Source organism: Tubulanus polymorphus, chromosome 3, assembly GCF_964204645.1.
Source record: "Tubulanus polymorphus chromosome 3, tnTubPoly1.2, whole genome shotgun sequence".
Lineage (NCBI taxonomy): Eukaryota > Metazoa > Nemertea > Palaeonemertea > Tubulaniformes > Tubulanidae > Tubulanus > Tubulanus polymorphus.
The window spans coordinates 7,150,541-7,174,187 of record NC_134027.1 but is presented as its reverse complement, the minus strand read 5'-3'; the positions used below and the strand labels follow the sequence as shown (position 1 = coordinate 7,174,187).

Below are 23,647 nucleotides of genomic sequence, written 5' to 3'. Positions count from 1 at the left end.
AAGATTTTTATCTTCACTACTACTATGTCTACTTCTCTTCAAAAAAGGAAGTGGATATGTGTCCTTTGCCTGCCTTGAGGCAAATCGAAATCACTGAATGGCCCGAAAAGGGTGTGCCTTTACAATTCTTACAATAGATTACCCAACATCGATTTACTTTAAAATGAAGCTTTTTATCAGTTTGTGCAGAATTGTGTGCGCATGAATTGAAATTTTTAATCTTCCACTCATTACTGGTATCCAATTCAACTGTCCCACTATAAAGGCACCCGTTTTGTACAATAAATCCAGTCTGATGACATGCACGCACCGTGCGTTGGTCTCGAAATAGAGATCTTGATGGAAAAAGTGTCGCAACGTGAGTCAGCATTAGATAATAACAATGGCTTGCGGCATGTGTGCATGAGATAGATTTGTAAGAAATGTGTTAAAAGATAAAATGGAATGTGTTGTCTTTTTTGTATTCTCTGACTGTAAGTTTGGCATTGCAATTCTATTGGCAATAAGTATCTTATTTAGGACTAATGCGTGTAGGCCTATTGGACATGGCTTCTTCCAAACTAATAGGTTACATTACATCTAGGCCTATACTGGTAAGTGTCATATTGATTTTGTTGGATTATTGAATTCCATTCAAGGTTCTAGCTGATGAAAATCATTCAAAAATTTTACTGAGAATTTAAAACTTTACACAAATGTTGTAGATTAGTGAAAATCTACACTCATGCATGAAATGAAAATCTAAGGTTGTTTCTGTAGGGAACTTCTTAAGATATTCGTTGAGGTTCACAGATGGATGTAATTTTTCATATCCTCTTTTGAATGCAAAATGTACAAAGCAATCAAAAAAATTTTATGTAAGAATTTGTTTGGAAGTGTACTGGCAGCTAATGATATGGCAAACTTTTGGTATGTTGTGTTCTATGACGCACTTAAGTGTCACACAATGAATTTACTCGATACTAAAATAGCAAAGTACCTAATTCAAATATGAATCGTATTTTTGTTAACCGGTATTTCAGCCTGAGGTTTTTTATTTTTATCTCAGAGTTTCGACATTGCTTTAAGTTTGTATACGTCCATATAATACGTGTATGTATTTTGCTATCTAGCTTCAATAACACTGTTCAAAATCTAGATTAGATTTTGATGAATTGGGAATACATTGGGATTACTATGAAATTTTGAAAAAGGTTTCAATTAATTCATCTTTGAATATATCAATGCATTCATATATTTGCAGGTGATAAATCATGTATGAATCGACTTTTAGGATGGATTGAAATTTTCGAATGAAATTTTCACCTCGATGACTCTGGATATTAGAATGGATTTGAATGTGACATATCCTGGCAACTTTTATCGGGTAAGTACACAGGTTTAAGGAGCAGTGTACCTATCGCTGTTATTTATGTAATAGTTAGATTTTAATTGAAAGGAATCATATCATGTTCAAAAAATAATCTTGATCTTGCACAGCACCACCTGATAAAATTGTTATTGCAGTTACACGCATTTTATCAGAACCGCCATTCGAACCATTCTTGGCAGGTGTAATAAATTTGTCTAAACAACCATAACAGCATATATATATATATATATAAGCGCTTAGGCGCGTGCTTGCTCTGATAGTTCGAATCTGAGCCAGTCAAGTATAGAATCTATGAATTAAAGAATTTCAGAAATCCGTATGCGTATTTTTGGAAATGTTACGGTTGACCTCACACGGGGTTATATGGTGAAACTTTACGACTCTACGTGAATTGTTTCTAAAAATGACAATGTAGGAGTTATGGTTAAATCAATTGAATTTCATTGTACTATTTAAGTTCAACTACTATAAGTCTGAACTTGAATCTTATATATAATATATTCGATGTTCTGAATATTTATTTCAATATTTCATACTGCTCTGATGGATTTTTATAGACATATTTACGAAGGGATATTTAGGATGATGGTGACTTCTTGTCACTTATGATGCTGAGTGGATATTTGGAATACTATCAATTGGTTTTTGGAATATACGACCAGAGTGGATAGGTTTAAACCAGAGTGGATAGCTTTATATTGTTTTACTAAGAGGTGGAATGATTTTTTGTTTTTAAGACCAGAATACCTCTCTCTCTGTAGACAGAATTGTCTAATCAGGTGTTAGAATAATATTGATGTTGTTGCGTGGAAACTAACATTCTCTTCTCCACGTTCTCCCAGTCGTAACGCGTGGCGTTATCTTCGGCGAGAATGTTACGTTTTCTTTTTCCAAAAACCAGCCGTCACTGTGGTAGCATTGTTGTAGAAGATGCATGTTGTACGTTGTAAGCCTGAATCGACTTCATTTCGCTGGACCTATAATAAACTTCGTGCTACGAGACTTATGTGGATTTGTGATGCCATTTGAATGCGTTTTCGAAACGAAACTTCACTTCGAATGTTAACATTTCGCATCTACATGACAGACCACTGGGAAATAAGCATATAAACATGCACGATTGAAGATAAAATACGACGATATTGGTTTCGTCATTTGTTCGAGTATATGTTGCTTCTCATGAAATAACAATCAATTGGTCATCATGTGGATGCAGGTAAGATATATACCTTACTGGTGGAACTGCTTTTTTCAAGTAGCCTGTACGTTTTCGATTCTTAACGAGAAAAGAGATTTTTTAGTAGAATCCACTGTTTAGTTTATGCACTGCTAAGTTCGTAAGAAACGTTTTCATATATCCAGATTAGATGAAAATTTGGATCAAACTGATCTGGATTTAAGGGTTGGTACTTAATCTATAAACCATCATGTATTCACAAATTTGTGAGTTATAGATTAATGGTTGTAATTTTAATTCAATATCTATTCGTGTTAGGATTTTATCGATAATCTATAGATTTATCTCTATACATTCTAGTCCTATATACATACACACGCGTGCGCATCATGCGTGTATGATATCAATTATATAATTCCTCCCAAAGGGTTTCGACATGTTTGTTGTTTCGCTGTCATAGCTTCGTATTGATTCTGTGTATGGTGATGCGAAATATAATGTTTTCGTACCGATACACATTCAGATCAGAAAAGACCCATTAAAAACTGCTGTTCATTCAACTGACTGGTATACCGGTAGATCGTGTCAATCGGTTTTCGAAGAAAAACTATCGCTACCGGATTCATGGATTAAGATTTCTTTGTCAGAATTTATGTACTGGTGGCCCATTCATTGCACTTCCTCTGATGTAAGACCAGCAGTTTCCAAGCATTTCTGGTGATTTCTGTTCTGTATAATGATGATAATATATATTTCTCATGCACTGCGCTCCAAATACATTTCAGCCGTTAACAAATGAACAAATTTAAAACAGTCCATTAAGATATTGCCTAAATAGGAATGTTTTTAACTCAGTTTTTAAATCAAACAGTACAGAATCTAATCTTTAAAAATAAAATATTCCATAAAATTGGAGCTGCTGAAGATGATGTCAAGAAGATGATTGCTGATATTGTCTCGTCGTCTGGATTGCTGTGAAATCAAATTTGGGTTTTTTTTTACCTATGGGGGATTTTTACCTGTTACCGATTTGAAAAGGTCACTAATCTGGTCACTAATAAGATGAACATTGCAATATTACCGTACATAATTCCGTAAATTCTGCACTTAATAAGGACATCTCTTGACCTTTGGCGACCCGCGGGTGGACACATACTTCGTATTAATGTATGTGGGTACATGTATAATAATGATATTAGTTTAAATATTATTGTTGTATAAACCGGGAGGTGGTCTGTCCACATACGCCATTCATTATTGTCATATATCAACTTAAATTGATCAGGTATTGATGACAATGATAAACATAGTTGACATCATGTGGTGATATTATGCTTGACTGTTAGATGAAGGTCTTAGAGTATTAGAGCTAATATTTCGATCCTTGCACTTATCCTACAGTTCAAAGTCCCGAGATGATATCTTATTTAAAATCTCGGGGAAAAATACAATTAATTGTCAATCTAAGATTATTCGGATTATTACATTTAATTACTAAATCTTTATCATGTAATAAATGGGTTTTTGTCATATATCACACTCTATGGGAAACTATGCATTTTCTTGTCCAATGTCATACAAGTATTTTCCAAGTTGATATATACATATTTTGGACACATGTATATTCGTATGCGCACACTTAAATTCAAAGTTTTTTTATGCCCCTGAAAAAAATTCTTCATTTATTGTTTTCATCTAGGCCAAGAATGTTGATTTGTTATGGCTATGAATGCGTTTTTTAAAAAGTCTTTTGATTGTCTCAAGGCTATAATGGATACAAAGAGGCCTAGTATTTTCATGGTAAAGGCCAAACTTTCTGTATGAAAAACAATTTGCTTTGAAGCTCCAAAATTATGACAATTTTTGTTTCAGTTAGCTTTGCTCACACTATTTAGGAAATTTCATTTTGAATTTGAAATTTTTTGTTGTGAATTATCGAACAATTTCAAGTGTGCTCGAGTAAATGAACGTTGAAAAAATTTGTGATCAATAACTTAGATATTCATAACTGCAGTACTGGTATATTGGGGCATAGTAGGTCACTACAGGAAAGTGTTAATTAAGAATTCATATAATTATCATATACATTCAACACCTGTTGTAATCAGCTATGTATGATATATATGTTGAATGAACTGCAGTTGTAAAATGGAGCTGTTCTGTTAAGCTTGTGGACAATGGTAGGAAGTATTTCTTTAGAAAGAAAAAAATAATAGTGGAGGAGGAAATGTACACAAACTATCCAATGGTTGACATCGAAGTTAGCGTTCTTGGAGAAACTAGGTGACTCCTTATGATTGTGAAGGTTTGATTGTTTATCGGTGGTGTTTGTTGACGTATTAAGAATGCGTGATGACTATAATTACTTTCGACACACATACATGTGATTACAACTGACAGGGCCCAGCCGACCGTCCGCGTTTAATCTGATGATGCGATTTCTGTATCTAATGTGAACTCTCATTTAGGTTTTTATCGTTGCGAAACGGCGGATGTCATCGGCTGATGCAATTGTGAGCAAATACAGACAAAATACCGTATTTGTGCAGTGTTGCTAATTTGGAACTGATCGAATGGAGTAAATGGAGAAATCACTGTAGCAAATCTAGCTGGATTGTGTTATACACAGGAAGAGCTGATGGGAAAATGGGAGTTAGAAATGTGACTATTTCCGCTAGAGGTTTTGCACTTGTTGACATTTTCTAACCATCTGTGTTTGAAATTGTGGTTTGGGCATGGATCTGTGAATGAACTACACGGGATTCTGTTCGTCATTGTATTGCAGGAGTTGGCTGCGGATTTTAGTCGATTTCAGGACTCATAGTCTGAAAGACTAAATCTACAGATGGAGAGATTTCAACATTACGTTGAGTGTTTGGATATTGCATTGAAATAAGGACTAAGTCTCAGGTGTTTCTGTTAATTCAACTCAATGATGCCGCTTTATACAAACAAGTTTTTTGCTGCGTTGAAGGCTCGCAGGAAGCACCATTCATACCCGGTCAGAAATTGTCGACTTTACTCACCACTAGGGGTACGTGTTTTAGACTGGTTTGAAAAATTTCTTTAAGTTCTTGAATCTTGTGCTCGTTCCTAGCATAAGTTTGATATTCTCGTATACCTCATAGAATTCTAGTATACCGATTGCCAATTTGAGTCAAATACTGGTGCTTTCACCTATTTTTGTTGAATGTGACACAGGATAAAGCCAGGACATTGGTAAATGCTATCAATTTCTGCATTCTGATGACTAATTTTTGCAGCTATTCTGATCTAGTTCGCAGTTGTGTTCACCAGTTGACCCCATTGTTTCCAATAATTAGTGACACTAATCGCTATTTATTGTAACTGTCATTAAACAGTTTGCTGATGTTTGCAACAGTGCCGAACCAGAAGACATAAGCACCCATTGTTCACTTGAATAAAAGCATCAATGTCGATAATACATTTGTCTTCATTAATTTGCAAGCTTAAATATGATACCATTAGTTTCCTTTTTCTTGTTGATGAATCAGAGGGAGTCTTTTAGGGTCACATTTTACTTCGCTCGCAGGTTTTGTCAATGGTTTCGTTAACGGCCGCGCTGCTTCAGGAGGTTTTTTCTTGAAAAGGTTTCCATAGTTTCGATGAATAGTAAATTCACCTTTGGTCAAATTTCGAGCTGCGAACAATGAAACAATGATGTCAAACAGTGAATGAGAATAGTGGAGTGTAAATTGCCGACACAGTTAAGGCCACTTTCTATTGATTTCAACAGATCCTGAGAATTATTTCATTCACTTTTGGTGCCCAGTTAAGAGTTTTCGTCGTGATGGTCATTCAGCAGGTATGTTTTTTCAAAGATTACCGATTGATCGAGATATTTACTCCTAGATTATACACAGATCACGTGGCCTAAATTTGCGATGCTGTGATTCATATAACCATGGTTCTATAAACGTCCATGATATAACACGGGGAAATCCTCTGCTGAGATAACTTTTCTAGGAAACAGTGATTTTGAACTTTGGCTTCTGTGAAGCACTCAGAAATACCATTCCATTACGATGACAGAAACAGTGTAAAATGTTTTCATTCAATATTCATTTGTACTAGAAAAGGAACGTAGCTAGCTGTAATGGTTTTTTGAATTTCGAGATGTTGATTTATGTAAGTAAAATTTCTCTAACTTGGCTCTTGTTTTTCTATGAGATAATCTAGTTCCAAGTTTGGATGAGCTAATTTTCGTGTAGTCCGTTACTTCCGTCTATGTTTAGCGAGGTCAACCACTTGGTGTCCCATCTTAATGGACGGTCCAATATACTGCCGTGTAACTCAGCGAATTATGTAACAATTTTGTTTTTGTGGTCTGGATGATGTTTTCCTAACAGTTTTTGGTTATTTATTCAACGGGGAGTGTGGTATTCGCTTGGTTTTACAAAAACATCCAACACATTCCACCGCTGGGGAAATATTTGCACTGTAGTATTTATACTGGCCATAGAGTATAATATATGACTTGGGTAGCTATTTCATATATATATATATATATTTGCTACAGACACTCGATAGAGTATAGTTGGAGTGGACTGAGCACTCCTATGGTACTACCCGTCGGGGTACAGTGCTGGCTCTTAGATATTTGTTCATTACGATGGTACCGGTAAGTTTGAGCTGATTGAGAAGAGAATTGTGGATTGTCCACATGTTTTTATCAAGACACCCATCGACAGACAGTAATTTAGATTGTAATAGCTGGTGTGACGTACCTTGTATTAAGTTATGTTTGACTTGAATAATTCATACGTACATGTAGCATGTTGTATGGAATAAGCATGAATAGACATCGATGATGATGATATGTAGTTTATTCTTTGCTCAGGTGGGTTATCAAGGTAGCTAGAGAATGGTACGTGCTAATGGATAAAACATATTGTATGTATACAGTAGGTGAATTTAATTGAGCTATGACAAATTGCCACCCGCATTTTGTACCAAGCGCGAGTTATGACGTATTGCAAAATCAGTGAATGAATCGTGGGATCTCCGCTGCTACCAGTACTTTTTTGAGGAATTAAACATTGTTGCCTACAGACAACATTGGAACTTGGACTAACCATATTACTCCGAAATTATTACTCCAAGATTGGAGCCCGATGAAGCTACTATACATTATTAGCGAAAGCTTGTGAGTCAAATGAATAGTTAACCTATATAGTACAACTCATCTCATTATTTATTCCAAGATTGGAAGCAGCCTATTCTTGATAAGATTCAACGATTCAATCTATAAAGATCTAAAAAAAAACTGATTGTAGGACAGACATTCTGTTGCTAGTTTCTTATCGGAATGGTTGCCAACATGAACTATCAATGGATATCAACTCATCAAAATTAACTCTTTCACTCGTTGAAGCTCTGAATTCTGAATGACTCTGAATGACTCGGGTAAAGTGGCGTGTGCCATAAAATATGATAATTGGACTAATTAGGTTGATAATGTTACACTCATATGATGTAAAATGGTGATGATATTGACTGTAGACGGCAATTGAGATCAAGGTTTTATGAGCCAATTGATGCCAATTCGAAGTGTCTTCCAATATATCAATTACTCTCTGTTTAGAACACGTGTCTAAACCATGTTCAAATTTAGGCTAAAAAAATTGATTACTTGTTTCTCATTTCTGCTGGGCTTAAAAGTTGACCCGGCCAGCCGCCCATCTACCCTGTACATAACTTTTTTCAAAATCATGACCAAGCTAACAATAGAACCAGGCAACTTTGCCGAAATGAACTGATAACAATTTTTAGGCTACCGCAATTTACAAAAGAGGTAAAACAAAACAAGGTATCATTTCATTTTAACCTTATGCGAAGTGTGAATTTATTTACTAAACTCAGGTGCCAGGGTGAAAGACAAATGAGCAGGCCATTCATATTTTAAACGTGATAGGACCATTGATCATAGTGAAATCAGCTGCCGGACGCAAGTTTTGTCGGTCTCATCTTTTTCATCTTCTGCAATTTCCTAAACATTATTGATAGTCTGCGAGATAGTCAATATTATTGATTCATCTGTGCATTGTTGAGATACGGCGCTGTGCACTGATTACAGGGGTCACTAATCCGATAAATCCTCCCTAATCCAGCGGATTAACTGTCTAGTTTCCGCCATTATATGATGTCGAATTTCTTCTTATCGTTGTAGACGTGTTTGGCTAAAGCGCTGTACGACAATGTCGCTGAGACGCCGGAAGAACTGGAGTTTCGTCGCGGTGAAGTTTTGACGGTCGTACAACGTGATTATAATGGAATCGATGGATGGTGGCTTTGCTCTTTGCGTGGAAGGCAAGGTCTTGTTCCCGGTAATCGGCTGAAAATGATATCAGGGATGTACGACGCTGGCAGCGAGGGTCACAGAAACAGTCTCGATTCCGCTACGCGTAATATCAATAACGAGGTGAGAATGCTTTGAATTATTTTGTTTTATTTGACGAAATTGGAATGAATCGAACATGGATGTCTCCAGAGGTTGTGTGGATGACCCCCTTTCAAAATCCAAATTCCCCATTTTTTAGTTCCAAATTTTAATTTTTTTAATTTTTCCTGAAAAGGTTCAGAAAATGCCCTTCTCAAGCTTTGTATTTTCAAAATTAAGAGTATTTAAGAAATTCAAGCAATTTCAAAGATTCAAGGTTACTTTTTTTCCTTCAGCGCTCAGACACGGAGCGAAGTATGGCTTAGAGTTCCACTTGTATTAATTTTGACCCCCTTTTGAAAATCCTAGTGAAGACCCTGTTGAAGTATTTGAAATTGGAAATCAGGTTCCTATTAAGATTTACTCCTACTCACTATCAGCCAATTTAATAGCGCAGTATCTGCTCAATGTTTAGGTTAAATGGCTCCCAGTTTCATACAGTGTTTATTGGTGATAATGATTACAGGTAAAACTGCTTTACTTGATTTATCAGGAAACTGGTTTCGATGGTATCTTATGCGGTTAGTTAATAGGATGGTGAACCAACCTAGTGCCCTGCGAGACAAAGACTTGTTTGTTTCTATTTTCATTTTGCATCTCTGTCAAATGAAGAGTTTAACTCTTATGCCATATATCGGAGTCAGTAGTTCATTTGCTGGTTAGTAAGTCAAATTTCTGATATGGGTTTCGACATAAAAAAGATGTCAGTCATATATTTATTTCATCAGTGACTAAAAACCTAACACTAGAACAGGCAACTTGACACTGATAAGTATCTCTTGGTTCCTAGAACATGTAGAATATAACTTTGCTTTATATTCCCTCTATTGTCATGATGAGCTCTGATATGTCAAGAGTCAACAGGTGGCCACAATGTGTCATTTTCTTTTCAAAGGCATCCACGATAGCTAACATAAAAACATGGAAGGTGGTCCTTGTTGTTTTGTGACGACAACAGCGACGTGTCATGTCTCAACTCAGATTTCTTAATGAGCTGCATGAAAGTCATAGGATGCTGAGTATAGGTTTCCCCATTATATATACCCCTTGTAGCGTGATTATAAGGTTTTGAGGTTGGCCAGGCTGACTTTCTGACCACATTAACCGGTGCATAATTGTGAAAAGGATTCTTGATGGACTGAAGTATAATGGCGAGTAAATGTTTCGCTTCAGCCGCAATGCGCTAGAAAAGGCATTTTTCATGAAAAAATCATCATCGACAATAGCAGCACTTTACGTGTCTCACCAATGACTACTAGAGCGCGATTGATGATTTATCCAAGATCAACATTTACAGTCATAATTTCGATGGATGTTTTTTCATTCAATCTCGTTCATTACTATATCACAATCGGGAAGAGTTTGACTCATTTTATGAATTATTCAATGAAAAAAAATCGATTCTCAATGACGAGAGTGGTTTAATGTTGTGTTTTTTCCCGCTGATGAGCATTGTTATTACGAGAGAGAGTAGGACCGATTAACAGTTATTGGCTGTACACATTCCAGCTTTGAATGGCAGGGAAGCTACGCCACTTGACAGCCATCATCGGCTGGTATTGTCTCACAGTTATCGCATTGTTCCAGAGCTTATTGCGCGTTTAATGAAGCAACATAATCCCGCGCAGTCTGGCATCAGCGACGTTATAGAATGCACCGATTCCTGAATGAATCAGACGAAAACATTTCCTCCAAAATCTCGAATAGAATCAGACAGCAAATATTTGCTCATTAATCCTAAAATGGTTTTCCACATCATTGAGTGAGGTACCTCCATCACTTTATTAGCTAGTCCAAATATGGACAAAAGGTATTCATTTTACTCAATTAGTTTCCTACGTCACAATGCATCTGTAGAGTGTGAAATTAATTATGTTTCTGATATATTGCATGATAGGACTTGGTCAGAAAAACTCATTCTTCGGCCATGTAATTACCTTCTGTCATAGTAAAAGCTCCATTCAGGCAATGGTTTCAATTGCCTTCACATCTTAGTGGAAAGGGCTTATTCCAATATAAAAGGTCCTGCCAAGCAGTCAGTGATATGGTTTTCGGAGAAGATTTAAGAATCGCATCATATATGAAGCATGTTTATTCTGATCACTACAATTCTGTAAGTAAAATATATATGTTTTGGAACGGTTTGATGTGTTTCATATTTTATTTTCCCTTATCTCCCAATAATTCAACCATTTTCTCAAGCTCTTATGTCAGACTTTATGATCAACCTTCATCATTTTGATGGCATTCATCATAGCTGCTTCTTGTAATCAGTAGAAATCAGGGTACCTTTTATGTCAAAGCTCGGTTACGTTGAACAAATAAGGTATTTTCTAATGGCGGAAATTTGCTACCTGATCCTATTTACAGGTAACTACTGCGTGCGCATATTGTACTCACTGCGATTACTATGGTAACGTATTTGGAAAAAATATTGAACGTTGGTAAAGAGGTTGATTCAGCTTAGGTTTGTGCTAACTCACATCAAATCATAAACTCTATCAAATTTGCAATGCAATGAACAAACGGCGTGTCTTTTCCTAAACCAGCCCTGAAAAAACTCATTTCCCATATGTGTAGCCCAGGTATGATATCGCAGTCCGATGAGTCATGATAATAACTACTACTACGCGATAATTACTATTTATGAGGGTCAATAATAATTTTCGAGGGCTAATTAGAGTTAATCAATTAGCTCAATGCAAGGGGTGCAGTTATGATTTGCTTCACACATTAGTGGCTTTTGAAAAAGGCGTAATAAGAACATTCAATTTTACAAACTTCATCGAAGTATGGTTAAGCATCCTCAGTGTTCATATTGTATTTATGGCTATGATGAATGATGGAACCTTGTTTCATTAATTAGCTTTACTGCTATTTTATGGTGTTCATCATCAGGTGTAATAATGATGTCTACCTTCAATCAGTAGTATTCCCGATGATCAAACATCATACGAAGTCGCTCGAGATTTGAAACGATGAGTGGTTTCTTATCAAACTCTTGTCAATCAGATTTTTAATTAGGTTTCTCATAAGTAGCATCAAAAATACATAAAGAGGACCCCCAATCTTTATGTATTTTTGGTAGCATTGATGTTTGAGGGTATTTTCAGCTCAACTCGGCGTGATTTTTACTGATGGCCAGCCTTGTATGGGCACCATGCTCCTATATTAAGGCAACTCTTCTTCAGTCATTTTCTTTCTGCTTATTTTTGACGTTTTCTTGTTAACATTAACGTTCTGACGTCTATAAATTCTTAGATGAAAATTCTGATTGTCAGTCATTTCTATATTCTATACAATCGCGCTGTATTTTAGTCAATGACTGTAAAACCGAGACTGGCTTATTATGGAGTTGCTTTAGAGTCTAAATTCTAGCCCTGAAGCTAAATGCAGTTGAATGACAACAGGTTTTACAATAATTGAACACTTGAAGCTTAAATCAACCACATTTCATTAATTTTGCTTGGATGAGAGGAAGCAATGAGTGACAATATTGAGAACAATTAGCTGCAAATAAAGTAGCTCTCGAAATGCTTCTAGACGAGTATTATAATTTCATCGAGCTATCTACTGCACTCTCGACCGGTTATTTCTACGAATTCCTTTTAATGAAATTTTACACTGTTTTTGCCGACTCTTCTACAAAACTGATCTAATAAGTTCTATTAGTAGCTATGGAAACTGCCGATGCAATTCTCCTCCTTGGTTACGGCTTTGAACGTCGAATCCCGGCGGATTTCGATGGAGTACATGTCATAATTTGACATAATTACTCGCGTCGCACTGCATGCATCATTTGACGGATTAAGTGAATTGCAGCGGTCTTCAAGAGAAACTGGTCCATATTCAATTGACGCGTTATAGTGTCGTCGATATGTACGTCAAGCACCGATCTGCCAAATCACATTTGGTAAGTTCGAATTTATTAGGTTACCGTTCGACAGCTTTTCAGACTTATTTTTTTCTCATCCACTGATCGGCGAAACTGAGTCATACTTGTTCTCGTTTTCAGTTATCATAAGTGGTTTACACACAACATGTTATATTTATCTGGAATTTTATAGATGAATCCGTGGCTGGTTGAGTGTACGAGAAGTTCTCATGTTTTTTTATTCTGCGATAAGATCCAGTTGTCCAGTTATGATTCAGTCAGTGATCCAGTTATTATAGCCTTTATTTGTTTCAACACTGACTGTGGGTATTGTTTTGTTTTGTTTCACTGTAGCCTACTATAGCGCAAATATGCATCAAATATTTCATATTTTATGCAATTTCCGAGCATAAAAATGTGCAGGTGAACGGCAGATGTTGAGTTAGTGTGCATGGCAGGTGAGAGTGAATGTAGCTGTGTAATACACCTGCAAATCTGACTCACTCGGTTTTCCATCAGCTTATGTTTTATTTCTCAAATAGCCTCCTCACGCTGAACTGATCAGGTGTCACTATATCAGATGATTCCATCAATCAGATTTCACTGTCACAGATAATTGAAATCAGACTGCACATATAGCTGCACGTTCACACTACCAATTTAGATGGACCAAATCAATGCAGTATGTCTAGATGCATTTTTGAATTTTATATCAGCTGTTATCAGTAGTGTGGCTAGACACTATTATTGACAGGTAGTTTGAATAATGTTTCTATTCAGGAATTGTCTGTTTTGAAATTTATATCTGACCTTGATCAGTCTTTTTGGTCGGGTCTGAATAAGTCCCTCTTAAAATGGAACAGACTTTTTAGAACAGACTTTTGGCTAGTGTGAATGCTTGCTATTTTTCTAATTGGAAGGGACTGAATTCAGAGTAAAGCAGTGTGAACATAGCTTGTGAGTCAAGGGGTCCTCCGCAAATTTTCATCTATTTTCAAGATACTATTGTCCCGATCATCAAGATTGGACACAAGCCCAATATGCCAATAATTGAACCCTGCATTAAGCAACCCAGATTATGACCTGCATTGCTCATCTAGCAGTGGACTCCTCTTCAATGACTGTTGAGGGCCAATTAGATGAAAACGTAGCTTGTAAATCAATGCAGATATGCTTCTATCATATAACATATAACACATGATGTTTGGAGTTTGCTGTGTTATATTGTTGTTAGATGTGTAATGTTCTTTATGTGTCTATTTCACTACGACATAGAGCTGTTCATTTCCTTGACGACAAGAAGCAAGGAAGTTCATTGTCTAGAAAGTCAACTGCCCGCGTCATAACTGCATTGCATATTGATAAATGTCATGCAATATTGCACACTGTTTGCCTTCCTTAATTTCATCTTGTTCGGAAGCCTTACTTCATTCAGAAGTACTTGGAAGTTACTGATATACACTTCAAAGCGTAATCTGTTTTTTCCTCCTGAATGAATTAAAGGATACACGATGATGATTAAATGCCAGGGTGTTTTTCATGTTAATGCTTGCTTTCATGTATTTCAAAGGTTTTATCACTTTATCACAGCTTTATTGCGCAGAAGAAGAAATGCTTCATCTGAGCTGTCTGAAGAACAGAGCCGTCCAAAATCAAAGTTGTACTGATTGACTTTTGATTGATTTGTCCTGGTCAGCATCTTTCCAGTAATTCTGATTTATTGTTTTAAGGTTGTCACCTTTGACGATGAACTCCTTAAAGCCTATGTGAATTAGGAATGTCTAATCAATTGACATGTCTTCTGATTTAATAGGTCACATTCTAGTAATCGCAGGACCCAATTTCGCAGTATTAGGTTAGATTTTATTTCAGAACTAGTTATTTTTAACTGATTACTGTAAAACTGGATGTAAAAAAGGACCAGTTCAAACTTGTATATCACTCTTTTTTCTGCTTCTCGTGTTGTTTTTTTTGCTCAACCTTCCCATTCATTTTCTGGGTCAAGTTGTCCCCAGTTCCGATTGGATGAGTTAGTGACATTTGATCCGCATTGCATTAAGTTTATCTTGATTTGACAGCAAATCTTGAAAACACACTTAATTTCCGCTTGGCATTTTATATTTTACTTGTTTGGAGTCGATGCTCGACTGGGTCATGCATGCAAAACTGAATTATTTATCCAATCCATTTTCCCATTTTCATTTCTTCTATAAAAGCCATGTACCCGTAATGGGGGTTAGATTGCGGTTATGACGTTTCTATAAGAATATCCAGATTTCTGTTGATTACTGGCATTATTCATACAAATTACATCAACGTTATTGGCCGACTGATAGCGACTGATAAGCGATGTTTCTGAGGAAATTGAGAACTGTCTGTTGCTTCGTATTGGTTGTGAGTCATCTGCTCGCCAGCCGTTGTGCCGTGATGCCGTGATGCTCCTGCTGGTTTGATGAGGACAAATCAGAAGTTTCGTTGGTAGTTGGATTTAACTGAAGCAGCAAAAGGATGGATCAATGCGGATGTGTGAGTATATATACGTATCATTTAAGACGTTTAAGAACATTTCGAGTTTAGTAACAACCTAAAAGCTTGTTGCTTTTATGAAAGAACTGATGAGTCAAGAATTTTTTTGCGTAGATTTACGCGTATACGTATTACAATTTCACTATTTATTTCTCAACAAGATCAATTCAAATAACCAATATATGGGAATTGTTGCACAAGGATCTGTGAAAGATGAGATGCATTCGAGTTTTTGAAATCAAGTTTTAATCAATGATGTGTATGTATGGAACGTATTCTCGCTATGACGGGTATCTACTGACTGAACTTGTATCATGATGATTGGATGATTCTCTATTAGTTTAGTCATTGCGGTCGGTTTAATTATTCATTCGCTTCAAATCTCATTATGGAAGCTGATGAATTCGTAATTACCAGTTCAGTTTTCTGCATGATCGTATACACACAAGTTTTGTATGTTTAGTTTAGTTCCATTCTATCTAGGCCTGGTCACTTCAGTTTCTTATTGTTAACTGCCCATAGTTTCTCCATGATGAGGCCCATCCTCACTAATGTTGAATGAACCTATCAGAATTTTCCACCGGTTCGACTGAAAGTTAAGCTTGGTCGTGATCTTTCACATGTTTGTTAAGACTTTTTCGGTTTTCAATGTTTTCTGATTTCATTGACATACACTGGTAGACCTTGTGGAAATACTTGAGCCTATGTTCTACTTGGCTCTCTATTCTGTGTCTAGACAAATATTCATAGACAAGATATTATTGACTTGTGGTTTTGAGGGGAAGGATAACATCTCACACACCCATTCTGCTTCTTATTTTCCGACTCAAATTTGTCATTGGTTTGGAATTCGCACACTTTTATATCTCGTTGTTGAGAGGTTGATTTTTAAAGATTTCAAGATAACGCTGCATGATTCATACGTGCGCATTAAAATCTATAAACTGCTTGAGATTTTGAAAATTTTCATTCACTGATTGTGTGGAGATCTATTCAAAGAAGTCTATAATCTTGTGGACTATTTCTTATACTCTGATATTTCGCCAAAGTAAAAAGAGAGAATGTATGATATTTGCTGAGTTATGTAACATTGAAAGTGCCTCTTGCCCTATATCTTAAAATGTTTTTATGCAGCGATACAGACAGACCAAGTTTTCCCAGACTTTAAAAAAAAAGCCCGAACTGAGACTAGACTGCAACGTGGAATACTAAATAAGCGCTACAAAATAAATTTTTAATTCTTTTCTCTCTTTTGTGAAAGAAGAGAACGTTTACTGATGCTTTTGATGTAGAAGTAATGAGAGGATCTTTTGTGCTCAAAGTTTGTTATTTTTTGTGCTCAGTTTGTTTCCGCGCTCTTATTTGAAGAAACAAACACAGCTCTACATGTACATTAGCGGAAAAATTATACTTTTGGTTATAACGTGACTAACCCTGTTGTAGCCAGAGCTACTTCTCAGAATGGAGTTCTGATGTTGTTTCCTTCGTTCGTTCATCATTTGACACGCGTTTTCGCTATTAGTGGCGATCAAATTGCTCGATGTGGACTTTACTCGTAGCAATCAGTTCATGGCAGGACAACTTGATATCCACAATCAGCAATAATATCCGCTGTGTTCAATTTCTATGCGCGATAATGTTATATATCTACATTTTATAAACAACAAATGACTTCAATTGACTTAAGTATTCATTAAGACTGGATATGATCGAGGAGTATTTCTTGTGGTTCGTCGTGGTGTGTGTGTAAAGTGTGTGTAGAGATTTCCAATAAACGCCGTCAGCGTTGAGTCTCTTCATTCATTCAGCGAGGAGCACTCATAGCTGGCTGTGCTGCCGACTGGGACAGTCCGCCGAACTTCCAACAGCTGGCAGTCGACTGATTATGACATAACGTGAACAAACGAGCTTTCGTTTCTCTCCTGGATGATTTGCTTAATGCTAAGTGAAAATTAATGGCAAACTTTTAATTGTGTTCGAGGAAGAATTCAAAGGCTGTTTATTCACTTCTAAGTTTAGGAGTAAAGTTTGACGTAGATGTGTTGAGGAGTTTGTCGTAGCTTGTTGTTGTTGTTGTTCTCGCAACTCAAAACGCAAGTGAATTTTCATGGATTAATTCGAAATGTTATGAGTTGATTTGTGTTCGTTTTGTGATCGGAATAATGAGTAGCTGGGGTTGTATACCGCTTTGTGGTGTTAAGAAAAAACAACGGACCTCAAAATCTTCCGATTCTTCTTCGAAACGCAATTCTCTAGTAATCAGTTCACCTAAGAACGTATCGGAAACTAAAGACAAGGTAAACAACTTTTTCTTTTTTCGTCAGTGTGGAGTTCAACAGGAGTTTCATTTTCTCCAAAATCAAATCAGAGTCTCTTAAGCTTAATGTGCACTTTTGATTTGTTAAAACATGGTAAATATTATGCACTGATTTAGATATGGCAGTGAACAATTCTTGGTCTTCACTTTGTATGCGTACAAGTTAAAAGTTCAAAAGAATACCTAAAATGTTAAGTATGGGCAGATCTGATCTGACAGTAAGGCAATTGCTTTCCTACCCGATTGTTTGTAAAACATTTTGATAAAGACAATATTCATGTTCATTCCTTCTGGTAGTGATAACTGCAGGAAAATCTTTCCATTTGGCTGAAAAAGTAACTGTTGTCATTTAATCTTCAAGTAGTTATATTCTAGGACTTTCTTATTAATAGGTTCGGTGTATATCAGAGCTGTTGAAATCTATAAGAAACAAGATAATGAATGCATTGTCCCAGATTCACCAATTCACCCGATTTTGTTTTATACCTCTTTAATTACCGTATTGGCAATTTGACAATATTGTTTCACAAAGATTCTTGTGTGTTCATATGTGGAAACGCACCAAGCCTCTTCTACATGAGAGCCTTGCTTGCGTTTGATAAATGTTATATTATTTTTATGGCTCTTGATCAAAGGAATGTTAAAATTGCACGAATACGACAAACTGTCAGTGATTGAATGAGTGAATTTCTCAGTGTTCTTCCATTAATTTTTGACGGATTTAAAGATGCTTTGGGTGTGATCAATAGATTAGACTTCTGGCATTATTAGCGAGCAAATAAAAGATATCAAAGATGAGGTCAAAAAATACCAAGAGGGAAACTTGGCTACTTAATTTAGGAAGATATGAGATGCCACAGGAAGTCTATGTCATAGCCTTTACCGAGATAAATTGATCATACAAATTTACCAACCATAACCATCTGATCATTATCTTAATTCCGCCTTTCCTGCCTCCGAAGGAGTCTTGTTACGATGATTTAAAAAAGAACCTTTCTCCAACCATCTGCAAAACAGTTTTCGGCTTCGTTTTCTGATGACTTAGACTTAAAAAGTCGAGCCCTACAAACGTTTGACCCTATTGTGGTAGACTTCAAACTGAGGCCTGCAAGTCTAGCAACCACTCATCAACGCTATCTCATGTCTGTAAAAGCAACATCGAAAATAGAAAATGACGTTTTGCATTAAGCCACAAACTGAAGTCATTACAAATGGAAATATGAGGAAAATATAATGATGATGATCATGATAGCTACTTTGTTTAGAATGGCATGAATTCATCGCAATTACCTTCATGTACAACTGAATTTGTTTTGTTGCGTTAATTGCAGACATAGCTAAAAAAAGCAGGAAATAAGAATACACAACTGAAAATCATTAGTTTCAGGTTGTTGCACCATACATAAAAAGATGAATGATTTAAATTATTTTTTTTATTTTTTCGTTTCAGGTCCTTACGCCACAAAAAGTTGGTAATGTCTTTGTTTACGATAAACAGCCAACTCCCGTTATTGGAGGCGGTGACTATGATGTTCCGCCTAGGAGGAACAGTCCCATGCATCATCAAACACCAAATAGACAAACGCAGCCGATGGACTCGCAGGGAAATTACGACGTACCGCCGACGTCACAACGTAAATCTGTAGAAAGTAATCCGGATACTAATCAAATGTACGACGTTTTGCCATCGCAGAAACATCGTAATTCAGAGGGTTACGATTCGAACCGTTCGAGTGTGATGTCGACCGGGTCCGGTGCGTCGATGTCCACGAGCGCGTCTAACACCAGTTTTAAAGGTCAAGGACACGCCGGTTCAGATAGATCGAGTTTCGGATTCGAAGTCGTCCCGCAAGAAGTGTATGATATTCCGCGACCGGCGCGAAAGATCTGCGCCGAAGAAAATACGACGATTCTTCAACAACAGAGTCCCAGTCAAAAACAACAGATCACCGATTTATATGACGTGCCACCCGCGTTGCGATTGAAAGACGATCTCGATTCGGGCGTTTATGATAGCTTGCCGGCGAGTAAGACTCACATCGGCGTCGATCGAAATGTAACGACGAAAGTTTCAGTACAATCAGATGAGTGTCCTAAAACATCTGTGATAAAGATTGACGATCATGATTATGACCTTCCCGTAGACGGAGCTACCGGTTCATCTCGTAGCGCACGTTCAGGTGATCCGGATACGTACGATACTCTGCCGAACAAAAGTTTAGTCGGTGGCCGCGCGCAAAAAGGTGAAATGGGCTCGGTTTACGATATACCACCTCAGGTGACTAAAGATGTTCCGTTGCGAGACAACGCGCAGTGTTTGTTGGAGGGTTTGGAGGAGCAGATACGTCGCATGTCGACTTCGAGCTACGATTCAAGTCGGAGTTCGGATTTGCCGAATATTCCGTACGATGAGTTGCCGATCGAGCTCGACGCTGCCATGGATTTATTAGTCAAAGTTCAACAAGATCTGACGACGGCGACGACTCGGTTGTTGGGTTTCATAAACAGTTCGTGGCGTAAAAGAGCGAATTTGGAGCCGGTTATTTACGACGTGCGACAAGCGTGTGTACACTTTTTATCGTGTTTAACGGAGTTCGTTAGTTTTGGCCAGGGAGCGTTGGCGAATTCGACACGAGCCGCCGATAAGAACTTAGTGCGTAAGCTTTATAAATCGTTGCAGCCGATTTTAGAGTGTCATCAGACCGTATCGAAAGCGGTGAAAAATCAAGAAAATGTGAACTGGTCAGTTCCCGAATTAGTGCAAGATGTTATCGATTTGAAAAGCGAAGATGATCTAACGCTGATTATGACATGTGCTCGTAATGTGAGCATTGATTTACGTACTCTCGTATCCGTAATACAAGGCAATTCATCTCTCTTATTCAAACGGGTTTTGAAAAATGATGAATTCATATCAGATGGGGTAAGACTGCGATGTAATTCACCAAACCGATCGGGTATCCAAGACCGGCCGTTACCAACTCCTCCATCTAAGATGAGGGCTCTCAATGCAAGTTTGAACACTTCAATCGGTGCTGTGGAACCTGATGTACCACTATCATCATCGACACCGATTAAATCTGTTCGATCGAAAGAAAATGCTTTAGACGATGATAATGACTATGAAAACGATAGTCGCGAATGGTTGGCTGATGATTATGTTCAGCTTGAATGGAAGGAAAAAATGGAGCGAAAGTTACTGGAAAAACGACAACGCGAGGCCCAAGAACGCGCAAATAGTCAGACAGAAAATATTTCAATTGATTTCGATAAAAGCGGAATTAAAGACGCGTTGACTCCGCAACAGAAAGTGCAATTCGAAAAAGTCGAAGAAGAATCGCTTAAACCAGTCGATACAAATGTGCCAATAACTGAAGAACCTGCTCAATGTAAGAATTCACCTGTATCGGAATCAGGGTTAACTACCAAAGATAAACAATTATTAGAGTTTTATTCGAACCAGATGGTTACGCATGCCGGACTCCTAACGAATGCGATCGAAGCATTTTTGAATTGCATCGAATATAATCACCCACCGAAAATATTCGTCGCGCACAGCAAATTCGTGTTGTTGAACGCGCACAAGATTGTCTACATCGGCGACACACTGACGCGCAGTCTGAACCATCTAGAAATCAAAAACAAAGTGATGCTCTGCGCTAATCATCTGTGTGAATGTTTGAAGCAGACAGTATTGGCTACTAAACACGCTACGTTTTCCTATCCATCAGTTACTGCGGTTCAAGAAATGGTTGATCGCATTGTCGATGTGTCTCATTCAGTTAATGAGATGAAGCAAATTATCACAAAAGGCGCTTCTTTATGATAAACATTAAAACTATTTTAAACTGTTCCTAACATTCTTTGCTTTGATTTCTGCGGTATAAGTTACTGTGCTACACATACCTAATTTTATTAGATGACTGAATGTTCTAAATAATTGCATCTTTCCGCGTTCAGTATCTAAAATGTGTCAGCTTTTTTCTAACAAGTTTCTTTAACCAGGGATAGATGTGCTGGTTAAGAATACACTAATCTACTGAAAGTTCATCACACAATCAATCTCTGAAATCATTATTACACATTATCAACATTTAGTGATTTACAAATAACAACTAGAGAATGCTGAGTAAGATTAAGAATTTTTAATGTGGTTTGAGTCAGCGTTAGAAAATACTCAGTTGTATGGTCATTAGTTATTCAGAAATGTTTGATAAACCGGCACTCAGCACATCAGTTAGGCTACTGTCAGTTACCGTACCGGTAATAATCCCCCTGAAATATGCAATAATTACCTGCAATAACTAACTATAATAAAGTAAAAATATCTGGCTTCTATTATACATATTCATACATGTACTTGCTTTGATATAGACACATACATGCAAAGTTTTTCCATGCATATTTCTGATACCATTTTTATCTAACATTTAGATAATATATTTGTTAATACGTATTTTAATTAGAATGCAACTGTTCAGGAATATTGCAGAAACAATGAATGTTTCTTATATGTGTAATTTTAATTGCTCTTCTATCTTTTTTTAATCAAATCTGGTTTTATTGGGAATCGTCATAATGTTTTACTACAAGCATTATGTTTTGTGCAATGAACTTATTTGAACAGACCTTTCGCGTAAATATTCATACTTGTACTGATATAGCCCTACTAGAGTTTTATTATGATGTATACTTATTGTCTGTCTATAGAGGGTGCAGTCCAGCAATGCTGATGATGTATGATGATAAAGGTTATAAAACCATTATGAATTAATTGTTTTGACCTGTCTATTATCATCAAGTTCTTGGAAATAAAAAATATGGAAAACGAATATCATAATTGGGGTATATACTATCAGTAGTATGCACAAAATCATTCATTAGTACATTGGGCGACAATCGGGACTTCTTTTCTAAAAGTCGTGGTTGAACATCAGACGTCTGTTTATTTGGCTATTTTAGTGTTCAACCTACATTCGTTGAAATACTAAAGCTTGCACAATTGAAGATGTCAGATTTGGTTATTGAACATTGGTGAATATTTTGTTCCAACTCTAGGCATTTTTATTTGTGCTATTATTCTCAGAACTGTGAAGTCATATGTTATTACTGTGCATTCATCGATGATTGCAATCTTTCATTTGGTCGATATAAATATGGCGCACTTAAAAGAAATCCCATTCCTTCCAGTACAAAATAGAATTTAATTATCTCTCTGTGAACTAGTTGTGTGCAGTTTTACTGATGAGATACTTCTGTAGTTGATTATTTTTGACTAAGCTTTTCAAAGAGATTTTCTTCAAAGATTGCTTACATCTATCTATACATACAATGTGTCACATATCGGTTGCATTAGAGATCAATGATATTGGTGCTTCCATTTCCAGATGTTTTTTGCACAGTAACAGGTGTTTTTATGCGATAATCCAACCTGTTTTTTCCGGTGAAAAAGACTAACTACCACATTTATGTATTAAAAAGATTTTGAACAGAATTTCCTTCAAACACCAAAAAAGTTTTATTAACTGAGTGCTCATCTGTTGATACGTTTTTATGAGAATTTTGTTCAGTTTACTTACACGTTGAAGTTCTATTCTCGCTGTACATAGAATGCTGATTTTAATGACGATCAAATGAATGGTAGTGAATTCTAGAATGATGTTTATTTTTGTAAATACCAACTGCTGTATCATATGAAAATGACAAAAACATTTGTAAATTATATGTGAACTTGTTTGCATCAGTGGCACATCGTACACTCGGCATTTTAAGATTTCCATTAAAGTTTGGAATTTATATGAAAAGTAATCAGTGTTCATGTTACATTCTATTTGTTTCTTCATCATTGGATATTTTGGTTGACTTGGTTATCAGAAGTCGCGAGATACTTACCCATAAGTCTCATTGTCAAACTATTGTTT

The 23,647-nt window shown here is 36.6% G+C and overlaps 1 protein-coding gene across 5 annotated transcripts; it reads left to right on the top strand.

The window, feature by feature from the left end:
• The first annotated feature begins 250 nt into the window (after positions 1-250).
• On the top strand, positions 251-23,485 carry LOC141901372 (breast cancer anti-estrogen resistance protein 1-like). Of its 5 annotated transcripts, none has more exons than XM_074788572.1 (4): positions 251-358; positions 1,244-1,366; positions 8,740-8,915; positions 19,176-23,485. In XM_074788572.1, exons 2-4 carry the CDS (start codon positions 1,310-1,312, stop codon positions 21,550-21,552), a joined length of 2,610 nt encoding a protein of 869 aa, XP_074644673.1. In that variant the 5' UTR covers positions 251-358; positions 1,244-1,309; the 3' UTR covers positions 21,553-23,485. The 5 variants fall into 5 exon arrangements, with proteins under 5 accessions (XP_074644673.1, XP_074644669.1, XP_074644671.1 ...); XM_074788568.1 differs by having other exon boundaries at positions 8,740-8,991; positions 19,177-23,485; XM_074788570.1 differs by lacking the exons at positions 251-358; positions 1,244-1,366 and adding an exon at positions 2,198-2,588 and having other exon boundaries at positions 8,740-8,991; positions 19,177-23,485.
• Positions 23,486-23,647: the final 162 nt, after the last annotated feature.